General features: G+C 42.2%; 1 protein-coding gene across 1 annotated transcript in view; it reads left to right on the top strand.

Moving 5' to 3' along the window:
- KALRN (kalirin RhoGEF kinase) overlaps positions 1–15,894 on the top strand; it is a 492,654-nt gene extending 476,760 nt beyond the window's left edge. The window contains 9 exon segments of the mRNA XM_074144827.1: positions 1,910–1,979; positions 2,537–2,623; positions 3,400–3,492; positions 4,571–4,621; positions 4,964–5,041; positions 5,950–6,135; positions 9,692–9,863; positions 14,154–14,392; positions 15,289–15,894. Of these exon segments, the coding sequence (XP_074000928.1) occupies positions 1,910–1,979; positions 2,537–2,623; positions 3,400–3,492; positions 4,571–4,621; positions 4,964–5,041; positions 5,950–6,135; positions 9,692–9,863; positions 14,154–14,392; positions 15,289–15,540 (1,228 nt within the window). The 3' untranslated portion in view covers positions 15,541–15,894.
- Positions 15,895–21,816: the final 5,922 nt, after the last annotated feature.

The following is a 21,816-nucleotide window of genomic DNA, read 5'->3' as shown; positions in this document are numbered from 1 at the left end:
AGAGTCTGCTCTGTGTCAGTGCTGCTCTGGCATTCCTTGCTGGGGAATCACAACAGGAGGCTCCATGGGAGACACCATTGTGGTCCATTCACAGCTCCTGAGCTACTGCTCATAAGCAGTCCCAACCTGGCTCCCAGAAAGGTGCTGCTTGTGGGGTACATGCAGGAAAGCTACTGTGGCTGCCATAATTGTATCTCTTGGGTCACAGCTGTGGGCTCAATCCATCCAAATGAGAAGCAGTAGCAACGCTGGAAAGTCATGGTTTCCTTCCTATGTCTTGTGGTTCTCAGCAACACAAACATCTTCACAGGCAGCTGACAGGATCATGAAGGCTGACCATACCAGTAGTATTTGGCTAGCAGGGTGATAAAATGCAAATACTTTCAAAATACTTCTCACGTAAAAGCTATGACAGTCTTTGGCCTGGCTGATGATTTTGACTCTGATTTAGGAGCTCTGTTCCATTAGTCTGTCCTCATACCAGTAGCTTTTGAAAAGCTGCTGGAAACACAAGGCTTATTTCAAACCTTGGGCCATTTCCACTGTAACTTTATGAACAGCAATGTCTTGCTTACGGACAATATGGTCATCCATTTCAACTCTGCCACTCAAAAATACTCTACAGTTCTGGCTAACTAGAACTTGAGACTGCATGCAGAGTCTTGAGCAATGGCCACCGGGCTGGATCTTCCTTCAGCTCTGGTCGTTTCCCTCACCCAGGAAACACGGTATCTTTCCCATCATGTATTTATCTCATGGCTTGGGCCTGTCCTTATGTTCTGACAGATGCCCTTGTGAGCACAAAACAAAATATCAGAACAAGCTTCACCATATATTAAGTTGATACCAGCAACAAAGTGTTTTCACCAGTGCCATTGTTTAAGTGTGATGATAGGAGCTTTCTGTAACACATCAAGACGGATTCCCTATTTTTAGTTCTGCAAATCTGGGTCAAGAAGTCTATTTAAATGCAGATGAATTTAACATTTATAGAGGATTGAGTTATGGAAGCAGCTGTATCTGATGGTAGCAATAGGGATGTTTAGTTGGTACAGCTGTCCAATGTGCATCTTCTTTTGAGGTTCAGGGATTCCTTGGGACCAGACCATTGCAGGCATGTCCTCTCACCAAATCTGGCTACTGTAGCAAATCTATGGAGGCATTTGAGACAGAAATCTTGCAGTGAAAAAGAGGAAGATGATAGAAAGGGAGATTGCCAGGATTTGCCTACCAGATAGAAAAACCTACCAGCATTTCTAAAGTTTAGTTTAGCTGCTTTTACCTCACTTTTAGGCATCCCAGTATATTCTTAGTAAGGGCATTCACACTAGAACAACTGACCTCTCGAGAGCTGTAGGTCAAGATAGAGATAGTGTTTATGAATTATTGTTACTGTTGTGAGTGATGGTATATTACTAACAGTAATATACTGAAAAACAGCAAAAACCAGAACATGCCAAAACTCCACCAGCAAAAACATGTTGATTTGTTTATTCGAGTGGAAGCTTCTGCATCTCTTTCATATTGACCAGTACTCCAAATCTGCTCTTGCAACTGAGAACTCCTGCTAAAGCTTCAGCTGAGTTGTCACAAGTGGTTTGGTATAGGGAAAAGTTCTGCTTTGGGAGTTCTCAGTGAAGGAAAGCAACTCTTGCAATTAGATCGTAATTGGCACTTTTTAAAAATTGTAACCACTGTAATAGTAAAGAAGAGCAGATAGTTTGCAAGACAAGACCTCCATATTTCACAGCTCTCAGCTAATGTTTTAGAAACGCTACTATTAAGGGCTGAAGCCAAGCTTACCTTTTCATTTATAGCTAAAATTGCACCAATATATCTGAAGAATGACAAGTTTGCTGCTGGGATGATCTAAAGAAATATTCTGAAATGTTGATATCCTTTCTTTCAGCTTTTTCCTGGCTGAACTGGAAAAATGTCTTCAAGAACCTGACCGTTTAGCACAGCTCTTTATTAAGCATGTAAGTTTTATTTTGTTACCTATCACTAGTATAATTGTCCCTTAGGGTGTGATGACTCCTTTCCAAAAGCATTTACTTGTGTCAACTTGATATTTTTACATGTTTAAACTTAAATGAAATGTGAAGTAGCATTATAGTTATGCATCTTCAGTGAGCAGCTGGATTGAACTAATGCATTACGCATTGCCTTCTTCAGACTTCTTATTTTGGGGGCAAAATTGGTGTGGCCAAGGACGTCTGCCAAAATATAATTAAGGCAGGTACTTGCCAATTGCTACGATTGACATGTACATGTGATATTAGCTAGAGCAGAACACTATAGCAAATTTAAGACCAGTTTGGGTCTTAAATTAAAAGGTCAGTTTGCCTAAGGTGCAGAAGTGGAGAGCAGAACCAGTTACCAATTTGCTTTCCTACTTCAGCAAACGAAATCTTTGATTAAACCAAAAATAAGGAAGACCAAGCAGAACATCTTAGCAACTTTCTGCCGTTTTTTAAGAGCAGGACAGAATGGTAGCAAATCTCTCACCGGGCTGCTGTGCATTTTGCTTTCGCAGGAGCGGCGGTTACACATGTATGTGGTATATTGCCAAAACAAGCCACGATCTGAATATATAGTAGCTGAGTACGAGGCATACTTCGAGGTAAGCATGGCTCATTATACGTTACTGCTACATAGGGCTGTGACTCCTAGTGAAGTAGACCTGTGGGCTCTGCGACCTGTGGGGCTTGGCTAAAACAAATTCTAGATTTTGATACTGCACACGCTGTTAAAGTACAAGGAAAATAAGTTATTTCATTTATTTGAAATTCTCATGTTAATTTCTAATAAATATTTAATCCAGTACTAACTGTGTGTAGCCCTCAGAGTGCCACATCTGCATTGATTTCTGTCCAAAATAAAATAAGACTTTTTAATCCGTAGTCTACAAACAGGGGAGGGGGCAAAGTTGTTAGAGCTGGGTGGTGCCTCTCATAAATTCCCGATAATGTTGTCTGTTTCAAGAAGTCTTTGGGACTAGGCACATTTAGATATTAACGTGAAAGAAGCTCGTTTAACAAGGGAAGGATGTTTTGTTTCACCCAAGGGCATGAGGCGTGCTCTGCAGGGCTTGTTTGTGAGCTAATCCCTGCTGCAGTGGAAAGAGAGGTCTCCAGACCTTGCAGTCCTGCTCGGTCAGCTCAAAGGGGGAAGGGATCCTGTGCTTTCCAACGCCTTCCGGCTCGGTCGTGACTTTTACCCACTCCTTGCCTAAATAGGACATGCCAGATTTTTAAATCCTCTAAAATTCCCTCTTGCAAACAAAAGATTAAGAGCAAACCAACTTTCTGGGGAAATAAGCCTCTGCTGAGACATTTTATGATGTTCTCTGTCTTACTCCGTGATTGTTTGCAATCGTTTTTAATCCTCAATTTTTAGGAGGTTCAACAGGAAATAAGCCAACGGCTAACCATCAGTGACTTTCTGATCAAACCCATTCAAAGAATAACTAAATATCAGCTTCTTCTCAAGGTAAGTGGAAAGATGCAGTTAGGACTAAACTATGGTCTGCATCTTGCATTAGGTGCTGTTATTTTAAGTCAGCCTTAGTTTTAACAGAGGAATAACTACATCAAATTAAGAGGAAAGAGGAGTCTGCTTATACACGGGCATAAGATGACAGAGTCCCATGGAAAATGTCCAGAGAGCAGGAGGGCCACATCTGTGGGAGTAGTTTGCAATTGATGATAATCAAAAGGGTTTTTTTTTATTTACTATTGGAATTTTTTCATAGAAGAATAAACTTGAAATAGGAATTTTCTTCCTTTGAAGTAACAGAACAAACTTTCATTCAATTTTTTAAAATTGCAATAAAGATGCACAGGAGTGTTAATAAAGCCTGTCTTTGGTGCTGAATGGTATGATTCTAACAAACACTGTAGCTTCCATTTCTGAATATCTCTCTTCAAATTTGCTTAAGAAACATATTTCCAGAATATTCTGATGTCTGCAAATTTGGGGAGCCTACCTTAATTTTTTTCCTGAGGAGTTTGACCAGTCTGGCTTTGGCTGACTTTATCCGCAATGCCAATTACTCAGCATTTCTGAAAATTCATCCCTAGGGGCCTCAAGCTAATATCTAAAATTAGGCGTGTCTGAACCATACCCTGTAATCTCCAGCAGTACCAGGGCTCTGAGCTGGTTTCTTCTCTTTTTTGAACTAGTCTCAAGCAGGCGGCCATCAGCCCACAGTTTGATAATTGCACACTTGCAAAGAGACAGCGGCATGTTCCCTGAAATGCCAAGAGGAAAAGAAAAATCTTCAAGTGTGTGTGGTCTTGTGGCTTAAAACAGGGACCAAGTAAGCCTTCCCAAGGGCTAATCCCAGCTTTTTCTTTTTTTCTGTGTAGTTTTCAGCAACCATCGACACCCCTTTTCCGTATCTATAAAGTGGTTTTAAAGTTCAGCAACCCCTGAAAATGAATTTATTAATATTACCAAGTTCTTTTTCAGAAAATCACATGCTGAATATGCTTTTTCTCTTTCAAACTGGCATCTTTTGTCTTCTCTTTCTGAAGTGCCTTAATGCAAACCTTTCTGCTTTCTCCAGGACTTCCTGAGGTACAGTGAAAAAGCTGGTCTGGAGTGCTCTGAGATAGAGGTACGTTTTCATGTCCTGGAGAATCGTGCTACGTTATCTAATGGCACTTTATATGGAGGAATGAAAACCCCAGTTTGCCTTTGACAATACTTGAAGATCCTGCTGGTATTCTAAATGTGGTATTTCTCTTACCTGAAGTCAGAAGTGAAAGATAAAGGCACAGTCTTGCATTGTAGGGGAACCATCCTCTTTTAGACATTACCGTACATTTTCAGTGCATGAGGCCTCACCATGAATAACTGCCAGCAGTGATCACGCTCTTGAAGTCCATTATTTGACACTTTGCTTTTAGGAACTCTCTGATTCTTTTGTAATAATACAACATCCTTTTCCCTTTAACAGAAAGCAGTTGAATTAATGTGCCTTGTACCGAAACGTTGCAATGATATGATGAACCTGGGTCGCCTCCAAGGCTTTGAGGTACGCATTTGCATTCTGCTTATAACAACAACTAGACATGTAAAAGTATTTTCTCTTTCTGTGATTGTCTCTACAATCTGCCCTACTCCAGGCTGTTTCCCTAGTGCTTGTTCTTCTCCAGCGCTGAGCTGCATGCTTTGGTGAGGTTTTGAAGATGGGGGTGATACACCTCACACTCTAAACTTGTGACAATCTATCTATTGTTTCTTCAGAATGTGAGGTCTATAACAGCTTCTGCAAGCTTGAATCAGACTTCTTATATCTATTGCCAGAGCACAATAAGCGGTGAACCAGACTGCTCTGCCTGTTAGTAAGGTCACCTGGCATTAACATGTTAACAGCTCCCTCTGAGTTTGGCAACATCCAGGAGGGGAGTTGTGAGCTGTAGCCCCACAGGTTACAGCTTGTGGTTTGTAACTAAGCCAATGTAGACTTTGGCAGTCCTGGTGAGATGTCTTATCTCCAAAATGAAGTCAAGTTTGTCTTACCATCTTATGCATCGCAGCATTCCTGCAAACAGGTAGGTCCTGGGTTTTTTGCATCTCCAGGTGTTGCATCACTGGCTTAAAGGGTGATGGAGAGCTCATGACTAGAGGGAATCCAAGGCACTACAATAACAAACTACATAATGGGAACAGGGTTTGAAATTTAATAGGAAACAGTTTACTTGAGACCTTTTGCTTTTGGTTTTATATGTGCAATGAGTGGGAATGACAACAAAGAAAACCTATGTTATTTTCCTTAAACTGGGCTCTTGATTTACAAGATTGCTGCTTCAATAACTTTTAGGAGGTATGTCCCACATGAATTCAGTGCTGCTTGGAAAACTTGGACTGCACGAAACATAGCAGACTGTCTCATGGGATCGTGGTGGGGTTTGTAATGTTGGTGCCTTGTCTGCTTCTCAGGGCAAGCTGACAGCTCAAGGCAAGCTGCTGCAGCAGGACACCTTCTACGTGACAGAGCAGGATTCTGGAGTTCAGTCTCGGCCGAAGGAGCGTAGGGTGTTTCTCTTCGAGCAAATAGTTATCTTCAGCGAACTCCTTAGAAAAGGATCTTTAACACCAGGCTACATGTTCAAGAAAAGCATAAAGGTAAGAAATAGAGAGGGAGAGACATACTCGGTTTGATGGTCACATAAGGAAATCTTACCAATTTTCTGTGAGATTGGTCCATGCTGTCATAGGTGGCCAACAATTTGCAGAAAACATTTGCATTTACCTTTCAGTGGATCAGAAGCCGTTTAAGACTATCTCTAAATAAAACACTGGGTGTCTAAATTGCTGGGTAATTTTCACAAGGAAGACAGCCAGCACAGATCCGCTGTCATTCATAGCTCTGAGTTAGCAAATAGTGCTACAAAGCCTGCAGTAGTCAGAGAAAGTCTACAATAGTCGCTTTTAAGCGTGATCATAAAAGGTGGGGGAAGTTGTAGTATCCAAAACAGTTATCTTAGGCCAAACTGTAAGTCAGTACTAAGCCTCTGTGTGACATTACTGGAAATACCCTCCCTAAAGGGGGGAAGGGCTCATAGTACAAATGTGAATGTTGCAAGAAGACAGAACCATTTTAAAAACAAACAAAAACACACACAGTTCTAAAAATGCAGCTATGAGGAGTTATAAAATCAGCTAAACTATAAAGTTTTAAGAAAATAATTTTGGGTTTAAATCATCTTTACAGATTATGGGGCTGGAACTAAAAGTAAAAAGCAGAAGTAACCAAGGAAAATACTTATTTATTTGTTTGTTTAATAAATACTTATTTATTTGTTTATTTATGCTTGTTTAACAAACGCAAAGTTAACCTCTGGAATGGTGGGTGAAGGTAAAGGAATGCTAAACCTCTTCTGGTAGAACAGAGTCACTGGTTCATTTGAATGTCTTGATCGTTCAAAGCTGAGAAACCAGCCTGGGATTGATTTCCTTTTCAAAGATACAGGTTAAAAAGAGATGTGAGAGAATGCATTGTGTTTGCTTTAAATTTTAAATGGTACACAAATATGAAATAGAAGAGAACAATATCAGGTGAAATAATGCATATTAACCATATATAACTAAACAAATCTATGATAAACAGCATATTTACTGAAATGAAGGCATCTTCCTGGCTGACAGAAACTGCAGTATTTACTGAAAAGCCTATATCCATTTGCAAGTCAGTGTATTTCATAGTTTCCAACCAAATAATAAGTTATAAGGAAAAACCTAAAGTGTACAAATAAACAATTATCTTGATTTAGGTGATCAGCTTTGATTTTTTTCTTATTGCTGATTTAAATCATTATTAAAATTGGAGATGGAAATAACATGAATCATTTCTACTTCAGTTTATTGTATGTATAACAATGAGGCTTTTATCTGCAGGAAACAATTCCTGAATTGTATATTGTAGATAAAGAGAGAAAAATAAATCTCTCCTAATGTCAATAAAATTAGCTTGCCTCAAGGGTATGAGTTGCTTTTCTAGTTAAACAGCCTATGAAAGTAATGCTGTTCCCACTGCCGGAGTTTAAAATTTTTGCATGATAATTTTCCAGTCCCTCTTTTCTTCCATTTGGCAAACAGCTCCTTCTCCTCTTGAGTGCCTGCAGCAAGTGTGGAATCCTCTGTGGCTCTGTGTGCATCTCCCCCACCGCAGCGTGGAGCCTGTGTGCCGGCAGCTCTCACTCCCTGCCTCCCAGCCCCTACTTCAGCTCCTGGCTGCTTTTGCATTTCTCTCATGCTTTCCCACAGAGACGAGCTGTGGCCTGCAATGGAGCAGAACCATTCCCTATAGCAGGACCATTCCCCACTTCTCCGTGCCACAGGTGTCCTCACCTTGCAGTAGAGCCTCAACCTGAGCTGAGTGACTCCCTGGAGAGAAGGCACTTTGTCCAAAGGTGTCACATAAACAGGCTGCCTCACTCCATGTCTTCCATAACCCTGCCCTTAAAGAGGGCATCCAGAAACTGCATCTGGTCTGAGGTCATGAGCCAGAGTTTGAGGAGGCTTTACACTGTCAGCTAGGACCAAGTTTTTGACCTTGATTCAAGTTCTGACACAATCCTGCTGGGCAGGTTGAACCCATCTTCGCAGCAGTTATCAGGACTGACTAACCGTCTTTGGCTAGCTTTGATACCGTCTGTGGTCATGGTTGTCCAGTTCTCTGGGAGACACTCCCTGAGAGACGCAGGGAGCTTACCAGCTGGTCACATCCTCCCACGCAGCAGAAGGACCTAGCCAGCACCGGACATCCCATTTCTTTGCTCTGTGTCACAGTCACTGCTGAGCACTGAGATCTCTCCGTTAGAGTATGAAGAGCATATGACTTCAAATGCAGCTGTTCTGGTCTGTCAGGGAGATGAGGCTCCCAAATATTGTTCTTCAAGATCTGTCACACTTGGACTGTGATAGAAGCATCATCATGATGTCCTACGTTAGCAAAGAAACATTCTTTATGCAGTGAGGTAGTTAGCGTTCAGAAATAGCACATCCATTCTTGAATACTTCTCAGTTGGGTACCTTTCAGACTCTCAAAATACCTAAGTGGGTAGCCTTGGCAAATGCACCTCCAAGATGCACACAACTAGCAGGTTAGGGACTCTGACCTGTAAGTCTTTTTTCCTGGAGTCATACAAGGATCGACTTCCTTGCTTTGACTATCAACCAGAGGAGCAAGAGCTCAGAACAAGAGGAAGAGCACTGTCCAGGTTCACTGTCCTTTTCCTTGTCCCCATGTCAGAGGAGTTCCTTCCTGTCCCTCAAACTTCACAGGGACCCTCAGGAGAGAAGGAAGAGTCTCCTTCCATCTTGAAGTTTGAACACTGGCCAGTATTCAGATGTGGAGTGGATCTCCCCATACCTTGACAGATATTCAGAGCAGTTTGAGATAGACTTCTTCTAGACGGACATCATTGCCTTAGTCTTTGGAGCTGTCTACTTTTGACCTGAAGACACTCTTTTTTTGAAAGACTATGCCAGCCAATTCTATTTGACTGTCATAGATAAGTAGCTCAGGAAAAGTTGAAGTTATGGGTACACTTACGGGTACAACAGAAGCCACACAAGGGCAGGACAGCAGCCGAAATGGCCAACCATGAGATTTCCAGAAAGAGTATCTGTGACTACAGGCAAGTGAAGTGACTGCACACAGATGACAGTGTAATCTGCTAGAAGTAAGAAGATCTGTTGGAGCATCAAGGGAGAATTGCTCTTTTTTGGGGTATATCCTTGTGCACAGTTCATTCCATTTTAAAAATACTCTAATGGCTGAGACTTTCCCATGGAGGATAAGAAATGTAAACACTTATTTAGACTGGAGGAATGATAGACTTTATTAATATCTTAATAGGAACATTTTAACTCTATTTACGGGTTACAGTAAATTTTTAGCACATCAGTCAGGTCTGTGTTACCTTAAAATAGAAGTTGTAATTCAAGACAACGCAGGCGGATGTCTGGTACATCTGTCGGAGCTTTATTAAGCATCATATTTAAGCTTAAGATTTACCTGCCTAATCTAGATCAGGCAAATTCTTCTAATTACGATCTGACAGTCCGTTATTAGACTCAATTATTTTCAGGAACTTTTCACAACAATTTTATTCTGATTCTTGAGTAATGTTAACTCATGCTCCACGTAACACGTGCTTACCTTGCCTTGTTTCAGATGAACTACCTTATCATTGAAGAGAATGTGGACAATGATCCCTGCAAGTTTGCTCTAATGAGCCGGGAAACATCAGAGAGAGTCATTTTACAGGCAGCTAATCCAGAAATTCAGCAAGCTTGGGTACAGGACATCAACCAGGTCCTGGACACACAAAGAGATTTCCTAAATGGTATGTACATGGTCTTTGCTCTGTTTCCCAAGCTGTGACGCTAAATGGGATTTAGAATCTTTGTGTCTTTGTTCCCTCTATGAGAAAAACATTCAGCAACTTCTCTTCATAAGGAAAATCCCAAGGGGAAAACTAGAGCCCAGTCTGCCTGTCATTAAGCACTGGCTCAAGTGGTATCCACAGAGTACATGGGAAAGAGCCCTCATAATTTACAGCTGGTCTTTGAAAAGAGACCACCTCAGTGCCACTGTACAGAGGTCTCTGTCCTGCCTGCCAGATCTGCCTAGTGGGAAGGTGAAGAATGGGAGAAGGGCCAGGCAAGCCTGATCTGAACTGCTGTGTGGCCCTGAAGCCCACCCTGAGAAGCTGCTGGAGCCCCACCTTGCATTAAAGACTGCTGGTTGTTCTGGCCTGGCTCCATTAGCAGCATCTCATGTACTGTTTTTGGCAGCTTTCAGCTCTTTGCTGAAATAGGTGGTGGGTCCCTGAGCAGTTGCCCTGCATGTATCAGTCAGATTTCACCTTCAGGTCTCACCTCCCTCTCGTCAATGACGTGCCTTTGGTGGTACTTTTCTGCAAGATCCTTTAAAATTGCTGGGGTCTGCAGCACTGTATCACCTGGTGCTTTCCATTCTACCACGAGATTTTAAATGTAATCCCTTCCCAAGACCACATTGAAGCCAGGTTGCCGTTGTATCTGCACAGTATCTGTTGCTTGGCCGGAGCAAGGCGTATCCCCAGGAACCTCCTGTTCAACATCATCATGCGCTACAAGCTGAGGTCATGAGGTGGGACAAAGGCTGCCTCACCATCCACCCCCTTACAGGTCCAAACTCTGCGGGGAAGCCCCTGCTTTCAACAAAAAACTAAAGAGAGGGCAAGGAAACATCCGGCTTGCTTTCTCCTAGGAACCGTGGGAGCTGTGCATGAACAGGGGGCTTTCCAAAATGTCAGCTTTGCTTTAGGAATAGATTTAGGGTGGTTTGAAATAATATTTCAAATTAAAGCTGTGTTTCTAAAAAAAGAAACAAAAGCAAAAACCACACATGATCAACAAAAGTGTGGATTTTGAAAACAGAGAGGAATCAAATTCAGTTAACAATTTTAGCTTGTTCTTGCTCGTGATTGGGTGAGGGAAAGGGGGGGAACCAGGGCTAGAGGAAAAATTTAAAAATAGAATCTTTTCATTTCTTTGTTTGTAAGCAACAAAGTGAGAATAATTACTTTGGAAGCTTCCACAATTGTTTTGTTCTATTCATTTCAGCTTTTTTATCTTTAATTGAGCTTGTATTAGAAAAAAGTTCTATATTTAAAAACTTAATACATGTTCAATAAGGAATCTTACTCGCGTGAATCAAAATGCTTTGGCTTGGCACAATCTGTTAGCTTTTTTGATTTTGGGTTTTGGTGTTCTGTTTGGTGGATTTTTTGTTGCAAAATCTGAAGAGGCTCTTTCAGTTCACATCAAAAACAAAAGTTCCCTTTTCTTCAACACCGAGATAAATTTTAATATTGCTTATTTTTACTTTTCAAAAGTTAACTGGGAAAGGGTTACAGGCAAAAGCTGTTTGTGAAAGTTCAAAAAACTATGGCTGATCTGATTCTCAAACTTGATACTGGAATTTCGTGACTTGGAATTGAAAGGGCTTCATACAACCACTGTAAAAGGATTCCTTAAAGAGATTGGTGAGATGAGCAGTCTCAGTTCTCCAGTTTAACCAGTTGGTACCAAAATTTGCTGGTTTTCTGTCGGTACAGTTGGCTTTGAATGAGGGCTTATTGGAATAAAGATAAGTTCAGTAATGGTTAGCTACAGAAATTTTTTTAAACCTTGTGAGAACTCCACAGACACTACAGCAGGGGTTTTCTGTCCCTTCCACATCTTTCTTTCTTGTTGTTTTATTTTTGATATATTCCCTCCTATCCTCCCAGGACTCACTGCCCTGTGAGCCCCTTTTTCTACTGAAGCATCTTCAGAGCCCCTATTTAGCCTGTCTTCTGTGAGGCCAGCAAGGAATTTGGTGGGTTAGGAACATAATCGTCCATATCTCTAAAGCTAGAAGTAAAAATAGATTTCTATTAAAACACAGGCTTAAGGATTTACTTTAAACCTATAAATAAGATCCAAGAAAATGATATTGTATCCAGTAGAGTCTGTCCAGTCCAGAACAATTTAAGTGGCTTTTAGGATGTAATCTTATTGAGACTGACTAATCTTTAAATACGTTCTTTAGCTTTGCATTTCATTAAAGCGGATGTTTTCTGTCTTTAAAATCATATTAAATCCACACTGAGCCAATGCTGCGTAAACTTAATAACAAAATATTCCCTGTGAGTTCTTGCTCAAGCTGTCTCTGATTTTCTCTCTTCAGCAGGGAAGCCTCAACAAGTACAGGGCTACGTACAAAGCATACCATTTGCATCCACAGTTCCTAAATGTAAAACTTGGTGCAATTACACTGAAATATTCAAGCTTTTTATATTTTTCCTTGGAAAAGCAAAAGCTGCTAAGCTTGAGAAACAAACTGTGCACCAAATGATTTGCTATAGTGACTGTATTTTCATTTTGCTTTGAGAAGCAAGCTGTAAAGAAAATATGTCGATGATGGATACAATTCATAAGGAAAATGCCATTGATCTGTACCTTTTTTAAAATCATGTTTTGTGGGGGGGTTGAGAGAGAAAAAGAGAATACACAAGTATCTGGACAGTGATTTTGTAAGAATACTAACAGATGTTGAACAGGAGGCTGGACGCCCGGCATCGCTGTGATAGTTAATGGTGGAATTAGTAGTCACAAGTGGACACTCAACTAAATACCCTTTAAAAACACTGAGTAGGGTAGATTGTTTTGAGATAGATTGATAAGTATTCATTTGGGTCTTACTGCTAAAGACCTTGCAGCCTAATCTACTGCCTATACGAGAAAAATGTCACCATCACTGTCAAAAATCACTGTCAAAGTTCTCCCCAACCTTCTGTCTCCCCAATGGCCGATCTGCAGCAGGACTAAACCATTTTCAGGTGCAGCTGAGGTAAGCGAGTGAAACTGGTAGTTACTGTGGCATAAATACGAATCACTTGTGAGACAAGGGTCACCGCGTAGTTTTTGGAGCCAGGTAATCTTCCAGATCACTACAAGTCTATTTTTGTGTCCTTTTGAAGAAAACGGTCATCTGGCGTAGTCCTGCCTGTCTTAGGAAGGGGAATGCTAGAGAGTACATTGTGTGGTGCTGAGCTTTTCTGTTTTTCTTTCCTTTTCCTCTTCTTGGGAAAGACGTTCCTTCTGTTGTGGTTCCCTGGTTGGGCTGATGCTGTGACATTATGTCTTCCATCTGCCTCTTGCTAGACTAGTCTCTCTGCATTCCAGTAGGTTTAGTCTGGTGCATGTACACAGTATTAACTGACTATAAATCATCCATTAAAGCCACATGACATGCAAAAACCAAACCCATAGGTCTGGGGATGGTAGTCTGAGTCTAGCAAATCTGTTCCTTTCCCACTCACTGTGAGTCCCAGCCCTGATCCCTTCTCCTCCAAACATAACAAATTCTTTATTTCTTTGCCATCTGGCATTTTTAACCTTCCTTTTCCCAGTGTAAGCTTTCTCCATGACTATGAAATGTACACTCTCACAAGCAGACTTTTTTTTAAGGCTTACAAAGCTGTTAAATGTTGCTTGTGGGTATTTTCTGGAGAGGTCAGGACTGCTGGGATTAATGTCTTCGTGCCGTCTATACTTCCTCAAGGAAAGCAGTTTCCTTGAACTAAAGTAGTTAACACAGAAAGCACAGAGAGAGCCAAGTTGCAGTGCATCATGTCTGAAGAGTATTTAGAAGTCACACTCTCTTGGGAATACACAAATGAGATTTATGGGTCTTGATCTGTGTTTTCTGGTGATGGCAAAATTCACTGTAAATGAGCTGTGCATCTCTGATTCAGACTCCCATTTGTTGTGACTACATGAGGTGATTAATTTGTGCGATTTCAAAGAAAACTAATGCAATTATGTATGCTTCGAATGGCAAATATTTTAGCCTACAGTGGTGGTTAGAGAAGCTGTTCTTTGCAGTAGCATGGGGTGCTGTGTTTGGTTCATGGGCAGTACAACGCAAAATGCTTGTATCCTGTCTGGCCATGAACACGCTTTGTGTTTCCACGGGCAGCCTCTCCTGCTCCTGTTTGGTTTGCAACTTACGTGTCTCTTCCAACTGAATCACCCTGCACACTCTCTGCAGCCCTTTGCAACGTCATTGAAAGCGTATAGCTAATTCTTGTCCTCTTTTGCAGCGCTACAGTCTCCCATAGAGTACCAACGCAAAGAAAGTAGCTCAGCAGTGCTGAGGCCCCAGACCGGTAGGGTCCCTCAGCCCAACAGCAGACCCTATTCTTCTGTTCCAGTAGGGTCTGAGAAGCCTTTGAAGGCTACAAGCCGTAACCCATCTCTCCCACCCCTGAAGATATCTACCTCCAACGGCAGCACAGGGTATGAACACTCACAGCCCGGAGACAAGTATGAACAAAGCAAGGTATCCAGCTCATCTGATAAAACATGATCTCATAACTCATTTCTTATACCATAGACCATCTGCGAAGTTAGCTTTAATTATTAGCTAACGAGGTCAACGGGCACCAACATACTGAAGCAATGGTGTAAAATGTGATTTGGGATTAAACAGAGACTGTGAAAGCTCCAGTGTCCAGGTGGGTGGCACTTCAGCTGGGAAACGGAGACAGAGCCTGACCCTGGAGCCCTGATCCCATCATTCTTCAGGGCATTGTGTTTGCAGACCTGGTGAACTGAGTACCCATTCGCTGTCCTGGAAGCAGCAATATTCAGGCTTCTCTAACACCCATTAACCACCCATTCATGAAGAGGTCTACTCTGATGGTATAGAAGAGTTTAGACCTTTTCCCACATAACAGCTCTCAGGGTGCCAGTTGAAGGTTATAATTTGGGTGCCTGTGCACTGCACACAAACCACCAGAGTCAGTAACCATCAGCGGTGCTTGGACCCTGCTGCTGGCTGTGGTTGACCAAAGCCACTTTCCAGTATGACCTATATTTAAGATCACGAGATGTGCGAGTATTCATTCATCTTCTAACGTTAAGCCTTTGTTGGTCTTTGTCCCGATTTGGCTCGGCACAGATCGTTCCTCTGTGGCACCACACAAATGAGAACATGGCTGGGGCACCGTTGCTGGCAACTGTGAAATTTAATATGAAATAGGAGGCTGGTTTGTATCAGATTACGGCCGCCTTTCAGATCCTAAAAACCCTTTTCTACCAATGTGAACCTGAAGTGTTTTGTGTCTTGTTCCCTGATACAGTTAGGCTGGAAATGAAGTGGTGGGATTGCTGCTGGAAAAGCCAGGTTCCTCAGCACCACCTGGTCACCAGTTTCTGTTGTGTCCCTTTTCACAGACTGATTTGGGAGGGTGCAATGGAACCTCTTCCATGGTGGTGATTAAAGATTACTATGCACTGAAGGAGGATGAGATCTGTGTGAATCAAGGAGAGGTGGTGCAGATCCTTGCTATCAACCAGCAGAACATGTTCCTGGTGTACCAGCCTGCAAACGACCACTCTCCGGCTGCTGAAGGATGGATCCCCGGCAATATCTTGGCTCCCCTCACTAAATCCACTACAGATAATAGCGACGGAAGCATCAAGTAAGTGCCATGTTGGCTTCGCTGGGAGCACTATGTGGATTTTTTGAGGAAAAAAAAAATGAATAAAAATAAACAAACCCAAATGGTAGGGAATTCCTGCTGATTTTTATCTACAGTGCCATTGGAACAAGATGAGTTGTCAATCCACAGCATCGGGCAGCCATGGTGGATAGCTTGGGTTTTCTTATTTTCATTTTGTGGGGTTTTGTTTCTATTTTGGAGAGAAATAAAAACATAAATGGTTAAAGATATGTTTTACGTTACACCATTTTACACCAACATGGACCTGCTTGGACTGGACTTATATTTATGTTGTATTAAGTTACTAATCTATATATTGGTTATAACAGCTTCTAGCAAAAAAAAAAAAAAAAAAAAAACCAACACAAAAAAATCCAGGCCCCGTGTTGGACTGAGGTTCACTTCTCAAGGAGGAGAGATTTTGTTGTCTATGGCAATTTCCTTGTACAGCTTGTATCTTTTTTTTTTTTTTTAATTTTGTTTTGGTTTGGGTTTTTTTTCTGTTTGCAGTAACTTTTGTAATATATTTTTTTGGTTTGCAAGACCCCCATCCAAGTACATTCCTGTATAAAGTATTTTGCACTATTTAAAAGAAAAAAAAAAGAAAAGAAACAAACTCATATTGATGAAGTCAGGTTGTGCAATATAATGGATAGTCGCAATGTTCATCATTGTACCTGTAATGTAACTAATTTTAAATGTACTATTTTAAATATGTAAAATAAATTTTCACCATGAGCATGTTTTAAAGAGGTAAAAGAACTAGTTTGACCGTTTTTTGGTTTTGTTTTTTTTTTGTTTGTTTGTTTGTTTATAACATTTTGTTGCTTATTTAACAAATGTGTGGATATATATATTTTTCTTTTCTGATTTTTAGAAATTTGTCAGTCTGAAATGACTAATGCAAGAAAGTGGTTTTTTGGTATTAAATACAGAAGGTACAACCCTCTTTTCAGTAATACCTGTTGATTTCTTTTAACATCTAAAATGACTAGGTGGTAATGCATGACGTATGCTACAAACTGTGTTACCTCACACGAGTACCTCGAGACGCAGAACTGAACACGAGGGAAGATTTTGTGACAGATTCACTAAAAATAATAATTTGATCTCTGCTGCAGTTTCAGTTAAGAGAAATGATGACTTTACCTGTCAGTCAGTAGTGAATGCTTCTATGAATTGCATGTTAAGCCAAAGGAAAGGCTTAGCACGTCTCTTGCACACCCACCATGGCCGTTCCCGGGTTCCTCTCTAACCACGATACGCAACCACTTGCCCTTATGGGCATCCACGTTCATCCACGGCACCAGGCTCCTGGTGAAGACTCTGATTTCATGGCAACTGTACAGTCAAATTCTCCATCAAATTATGCAGTTGGATGAACTGTGGCCAGGAAGGCGTAACAACATTAAAAGACACTTCTCTCTTTCTCACTGCAGTGAGATTTAGTCTTAAATCATGTTTTCAGACTCAAAGAGCTAAACCAACCCTGAAACCAAAAAGATGTTTGAGTAATAGAAGTCCTATGGTTAAAAAATTACCTGGAGCTGGTGTCATCTTCAGCTTCGTCTAGTCTGCCAGATGATATTGACTAATTAGTATAAGTAATAAAACTGTTTCTTCGGTTGACAAGTACTGTACACAAAATACGTGGTCGATACAGTAGTGTTGGCACCATTCACCAATAGGTCAGGGAGTCCATCAGCCATGCCCTTGACTCTTACCGTATTTTAAAGGAAAACGTAACAGGCCTGAAATGTTGGATAACTTCCCTTGCTCTGCACGTCTAATTTGGACCTTTTCCAGAAACACCCAAATACCAGGCAGCACTCACTGCCTGGCTGGGACGTGCAGGGTGCTCTGTTGCTCCTGGTGCTCAAAGATCTGTGTCCGTACCAGCTGTTGGCCGTGGAGACGCTAATCCTGGTTGCAGAAACAGTCAATACGACCCAGTTCAGTCTCGTGTCAGTGGCAGCCAGCTGTTGGGAGGCCGTCACTTTACTTTTTTTAATTTTAATTTGAGCTATTGTACAGCTCCTGTCAGGTGCTGAAGTAGAACCAAAAAACCGCTTAGGAATGAGACGCAGTGTTCGTGGGGGAGCGTCGGCTGTGTGGGGCGTCCTTTGAGTCCTACCTCGCTAACATACTGCGTTTTATTGGCATCGCAGGTGATCGTTGGATTACATGCAACTTGCTTTGTAAAATGTGTCAAGGTACTGTAGACATGACATGTGCCAAACATTGGGCTTAAACATGCAAATCAAATTTGCATGACTTAGAGGTGGGCAGATGCTTTGAACCTGGATCCCAGCTCATCACACTGCTGTTTTGAGAGCTTTCTGCTTTGGACAACATACCCTCTTCCCAGATTCCCCCCCCAACCTGTCCACTATTTAAACCAAATGAAATCCATATTAAAAACTGTTTTGTGTTTTTTTTTTTTTTCTTAATTTTTTTATGTCTGCTTTGATATGCAATTTCTGTTGTCAACATGGCATTGCTCTTACAAAGGGTGACATGGTCTATTATGGTTTTTTCCAAGAGTAAGGTCATAGGAGCAGTAACGAGGGGTGAAAAGTGTTCTGGAAATTGTGCCTGCTGTGATGCTAGCCCACAACCATGGACTGACTGGTGCCCTCTCTAACCGGATTGGCAAAATCAAATGGGAAATTCTTGATCTTGAGGGGCACAGCATTCTAGGAAATGACTTATCTCTTGGAAAGTTAATGATGTAGCTCCTACTTGTTGAGCTATTCAAGTTCTGAGCAACGTGTAGGGAGCAACACCTTGAAACTCTTAATTTTTTTTTTTCTTTGCTCTACTGAGTAATCTGTTAAGACCGTTCTCCTGTATTTACATTTGTTTCAGTACTTTTAACCAACAAGACTGAGGACTGAATTGACCGAATTGACCTTTTAACTGTAACAAAAGTAAAATAAATTTCTATTTGTGGCAATGCAAGGCAAAAGTCCCTGAAACCAGATGACCAAGTTTTAGTTGCCTGCTTCCATCACGGGCATATTTTTCCTGCTCCATGCATTTAAACAGCAAGTGTGGCGCAACATCTGCTTCGCAGAACCGTTTGGTTTGGGTTTTAACTCCAACTCTCATTGCTCAGATTGAGATAGGCGTGTTGCCGGTGGCTTTCACCTTCTAGGGAATTGCAGTAATCGCAAATGTGGATGCTGGTTCCCCTTTCCAAAATCCTTCCTTCCTGCCATGATTTGCCGTTTGATTGCTGCGTTTTTTGGTACAACAGGAAGTCATGTTCATGGCATACCCTGCGCATGAGAAAGCGGGCGGAAAAGGAGAGCAGTGGCAAAAATGAAGCCAATGGGCCACGTAAATCCAAGGATATTCTGGGGAACAAAGTCTCTGTTAAAGTGAGTAAGGCCATCTGAAAGCTGTGTGCTGCTCTCCTGCTTCCCATCCTTTTCACCCCCTAGAGCATCCTCTCCTGAGAGAGGGAGGGGGCGGCGATTTTGGGTTTGTTTTCTGTTTTTTTTTTGTTTTGTTTTTTTTCTACTTTAGTTATCTTTTTTTTTCTTTTTTTTTTTTTTTGTAGTATCCATTTTAGCAGGATTTTTGCATGCAAGATAAAATGCAGCCTTTGTTTTTCGTTTTGTTTTTCCTGGCATCCCACATGCAAGTAAGTAATCTTCATTAAAAAAAACCCCAACTCTATAGATGGTTAAATAACTGTTCTTAAAATTGGGAGAGTAGTGATTTCCTGACCTCTGAGCGAGCCCAATCTGCAGCTCCATCAGAGCAGCTGCAGCTGTGAGAAAACCATTGGGTGAACCAACGGCCTTACTGAAGCTGATGAGTTTTCTTTAGGCCAGTATTTCACCACATCTTAAGATAAGGGGTTCTCAACCTTGAGGCGCTTAAGGTTTTCGGTCTGGGGAGATGGTCTCCATGACCTTTTTCTTTCCACCTTATCAGACAGGGTGGAGACGCTGACTCTGTCTTGCCAGGAGAGGGTCTCCTGTGTGTCTGTGTGTGTGTGTGTGTGTGTCTGTGTCTGTCTCTCTCTCTCTGAGATCTCCCCGTATGGAAAAGGTTGAGAACTGTGGGGTTAAACTCCATCTTCTGCTCTGGGTGCCTGACTACTGTGCTCCAGTTCGGAGGATCCACCCCTATAAACCGACCATGAGGCCTGCTCAGGACTAATCTGGGGCTTTCCCTCCCGACAGAGGCAAGCAAACACTTGGTGTGATTTTGACACAACCAAAGCCCAGCCCTTGATTCAGGAAAGCACTTGAGCATGTCCTTTGGATCCACCCCTCTCCGGGAGAGCCCGTGATTAAGTGTTTTCCTTTGCAGAGGCTTTCCGCCTTGTAAGCCTCCTGCAACAGCCGTGGCATGTGCGAAGGGAGGGACCCTGCCGCTCCCCCCCCTGCGCAGCCGCCCCGCGGTCAGCCGGGGAAGGACTGAGCCCGGGGCAAGCGGTTGCTCCAGCATGGTGGCCACAGTTCTTCCTCCTGTCGCTTCCTCGCTGTTTTTATTACCTGAACGACTTCGCGGAATCACTGCCTCTTTGCCAAAAGCATGTCTTTGCCTTTCCTTCCCCTGTTTTGTTGTTGATTTGGTTTTGGTTTGGTTTTTTAGAGCATTTTCTGTACCGTTATCCATTTCCATGCTGCTCACAACTCCTGTGCTGCTCTGCCCTGTCTAACCAATCTCTCTTCTAATCTCTTGTTCTCTTTCTTCCTCTTCATGCTGCCAAACAAGGAGACAAACAGCTCAGAGGAATCAGAGTGTGATGACCTTGACCCCAATACTAGCATGGAGGTAGAGACAATCATCCTTGTGATTTTGATTTTATTTTTATTTCCAAGAACGTGTGCCCATTTTGAAATGTCTTTGCTGAAAGGGGAGCTGACGGGTCCGTATCGCTCATGGACATATGTGCCAATTAAGTGTGAGTCACACAAAGCACCAATTCTGGTTTTGCCAAGCGGTGAACTGGAGTTTGGGCTGCCTCTGTGATGGGAGCAGCGGAGGAAGCTGAGGGACAAGCTCCTGTGGAGCTGGAGGCTCACGTAGCCACCCTCAGTCGCTGTTTCCCACCTGGGACCTCATTCAGCGAAAGGATAATGCATGCATGTCAATTGCCCGTTAGTGTAGCAGCTTTCTGTATTAAAAACACCCCTTGCCCTGACGGTACCTGCTGAGCTGTTAGTCAGGCTGGTGTTATAAATCACTGGAGCAAATGTTGTTGCACCACAACTAGTGCTTTAAATTACCTAGGAGATCAGAAGAGACAACGTTTCTTTTTTCACCTAGCCCAGTGGGAAATAGCATTTCTGTAAAGGTACTGAAGGAGAAGGGTAAAACTGGTTGGGTGAAGGTACCCGTATCACAGACAAGGCTGATGCAAACAGGTGGACCCAAATTATGATAATGTTACACTATTTTTCCAGTGTGAAGCTACCAATCCTAGTGGAGTGACTGGGGCATGTCTTGTTGAGAAAGCCCGAAGGACCTTAAAACCCTGAGTTATATACTGGCTTTTCCTCAATTAATATCTCGCAGGACCCATTTTTTTCTGCCTATAGTGACCACACCAAGCGTTTGTATACATTGTACCAAGGCTGAAAGAGCTTCCTACTGAAACAGGCAAGGACAAGGTTCAGAGAGACTTAAGTTTTGCAGAGATGACAAGGCAGGTCATTGGAGAACAGGGATATCTGTGTGTCCTAGGAGCTCCCCGGGATGCCGTCAGCCAGGCTGCACGCTAAACATCCCTCGGAAAAAAGCTGATCTTCCTCCTGGAGGGAAAAAAAAAAAAAAAAGAGGGAGAAGCGTATTGAGCTGCACCGCCTCAGCATTTAATCTGAGGCTCTCTTATTTTAATTGTGTTGGCGCAAATAAACACATCTTCGAGAAGGGGATGTGTACTAAAGGAAAGCTTTTGACCCAGCCGACATCTTGGAGATTGAATGGTGCTTACCGCTAAAGCCGCATTATTCTCAGGAGTGTGTTTGCATTTTCAAAGAGCATTTTGCCAATCACAGGTAACAACTAGATGTATTTGTTGCGAGGCAAATTAGAAGGTTATTGCACATAAGTCTGTGCAAGCTTCAGACCACTGGGAATTGCCCTGTGGAGTAAAACGTCGCTGAGATACAGGTGTAATGTACAGAGCTGGGTGAGAATCGCCGTTCTTTTTGCAGAGGGTTTCTCTCTATTGACTTTGCTCAATAGGAGGAAAAACAGATGTTTTAAGATTGTCAGTGGAAGGTATCTGAGTCCA

Source organism: Numenius arquata, chromosome 3 (genome assembly GCF_964106895.1).
Source record: "Numenius arquata chromosome 3, bNumArq3.hap1.1, whole genome shotgun sequence".
Classification (NCBI taxonomy): domain Eukaryota; kingdom Metazoa; phylum Chordata; class Aves; order Charadriiformes; family Scolopacidae; genus Numenius; species Numenius arquata.
This window is presented reverse-complemented; position numbering and strand designations above follow the sequence as displayed.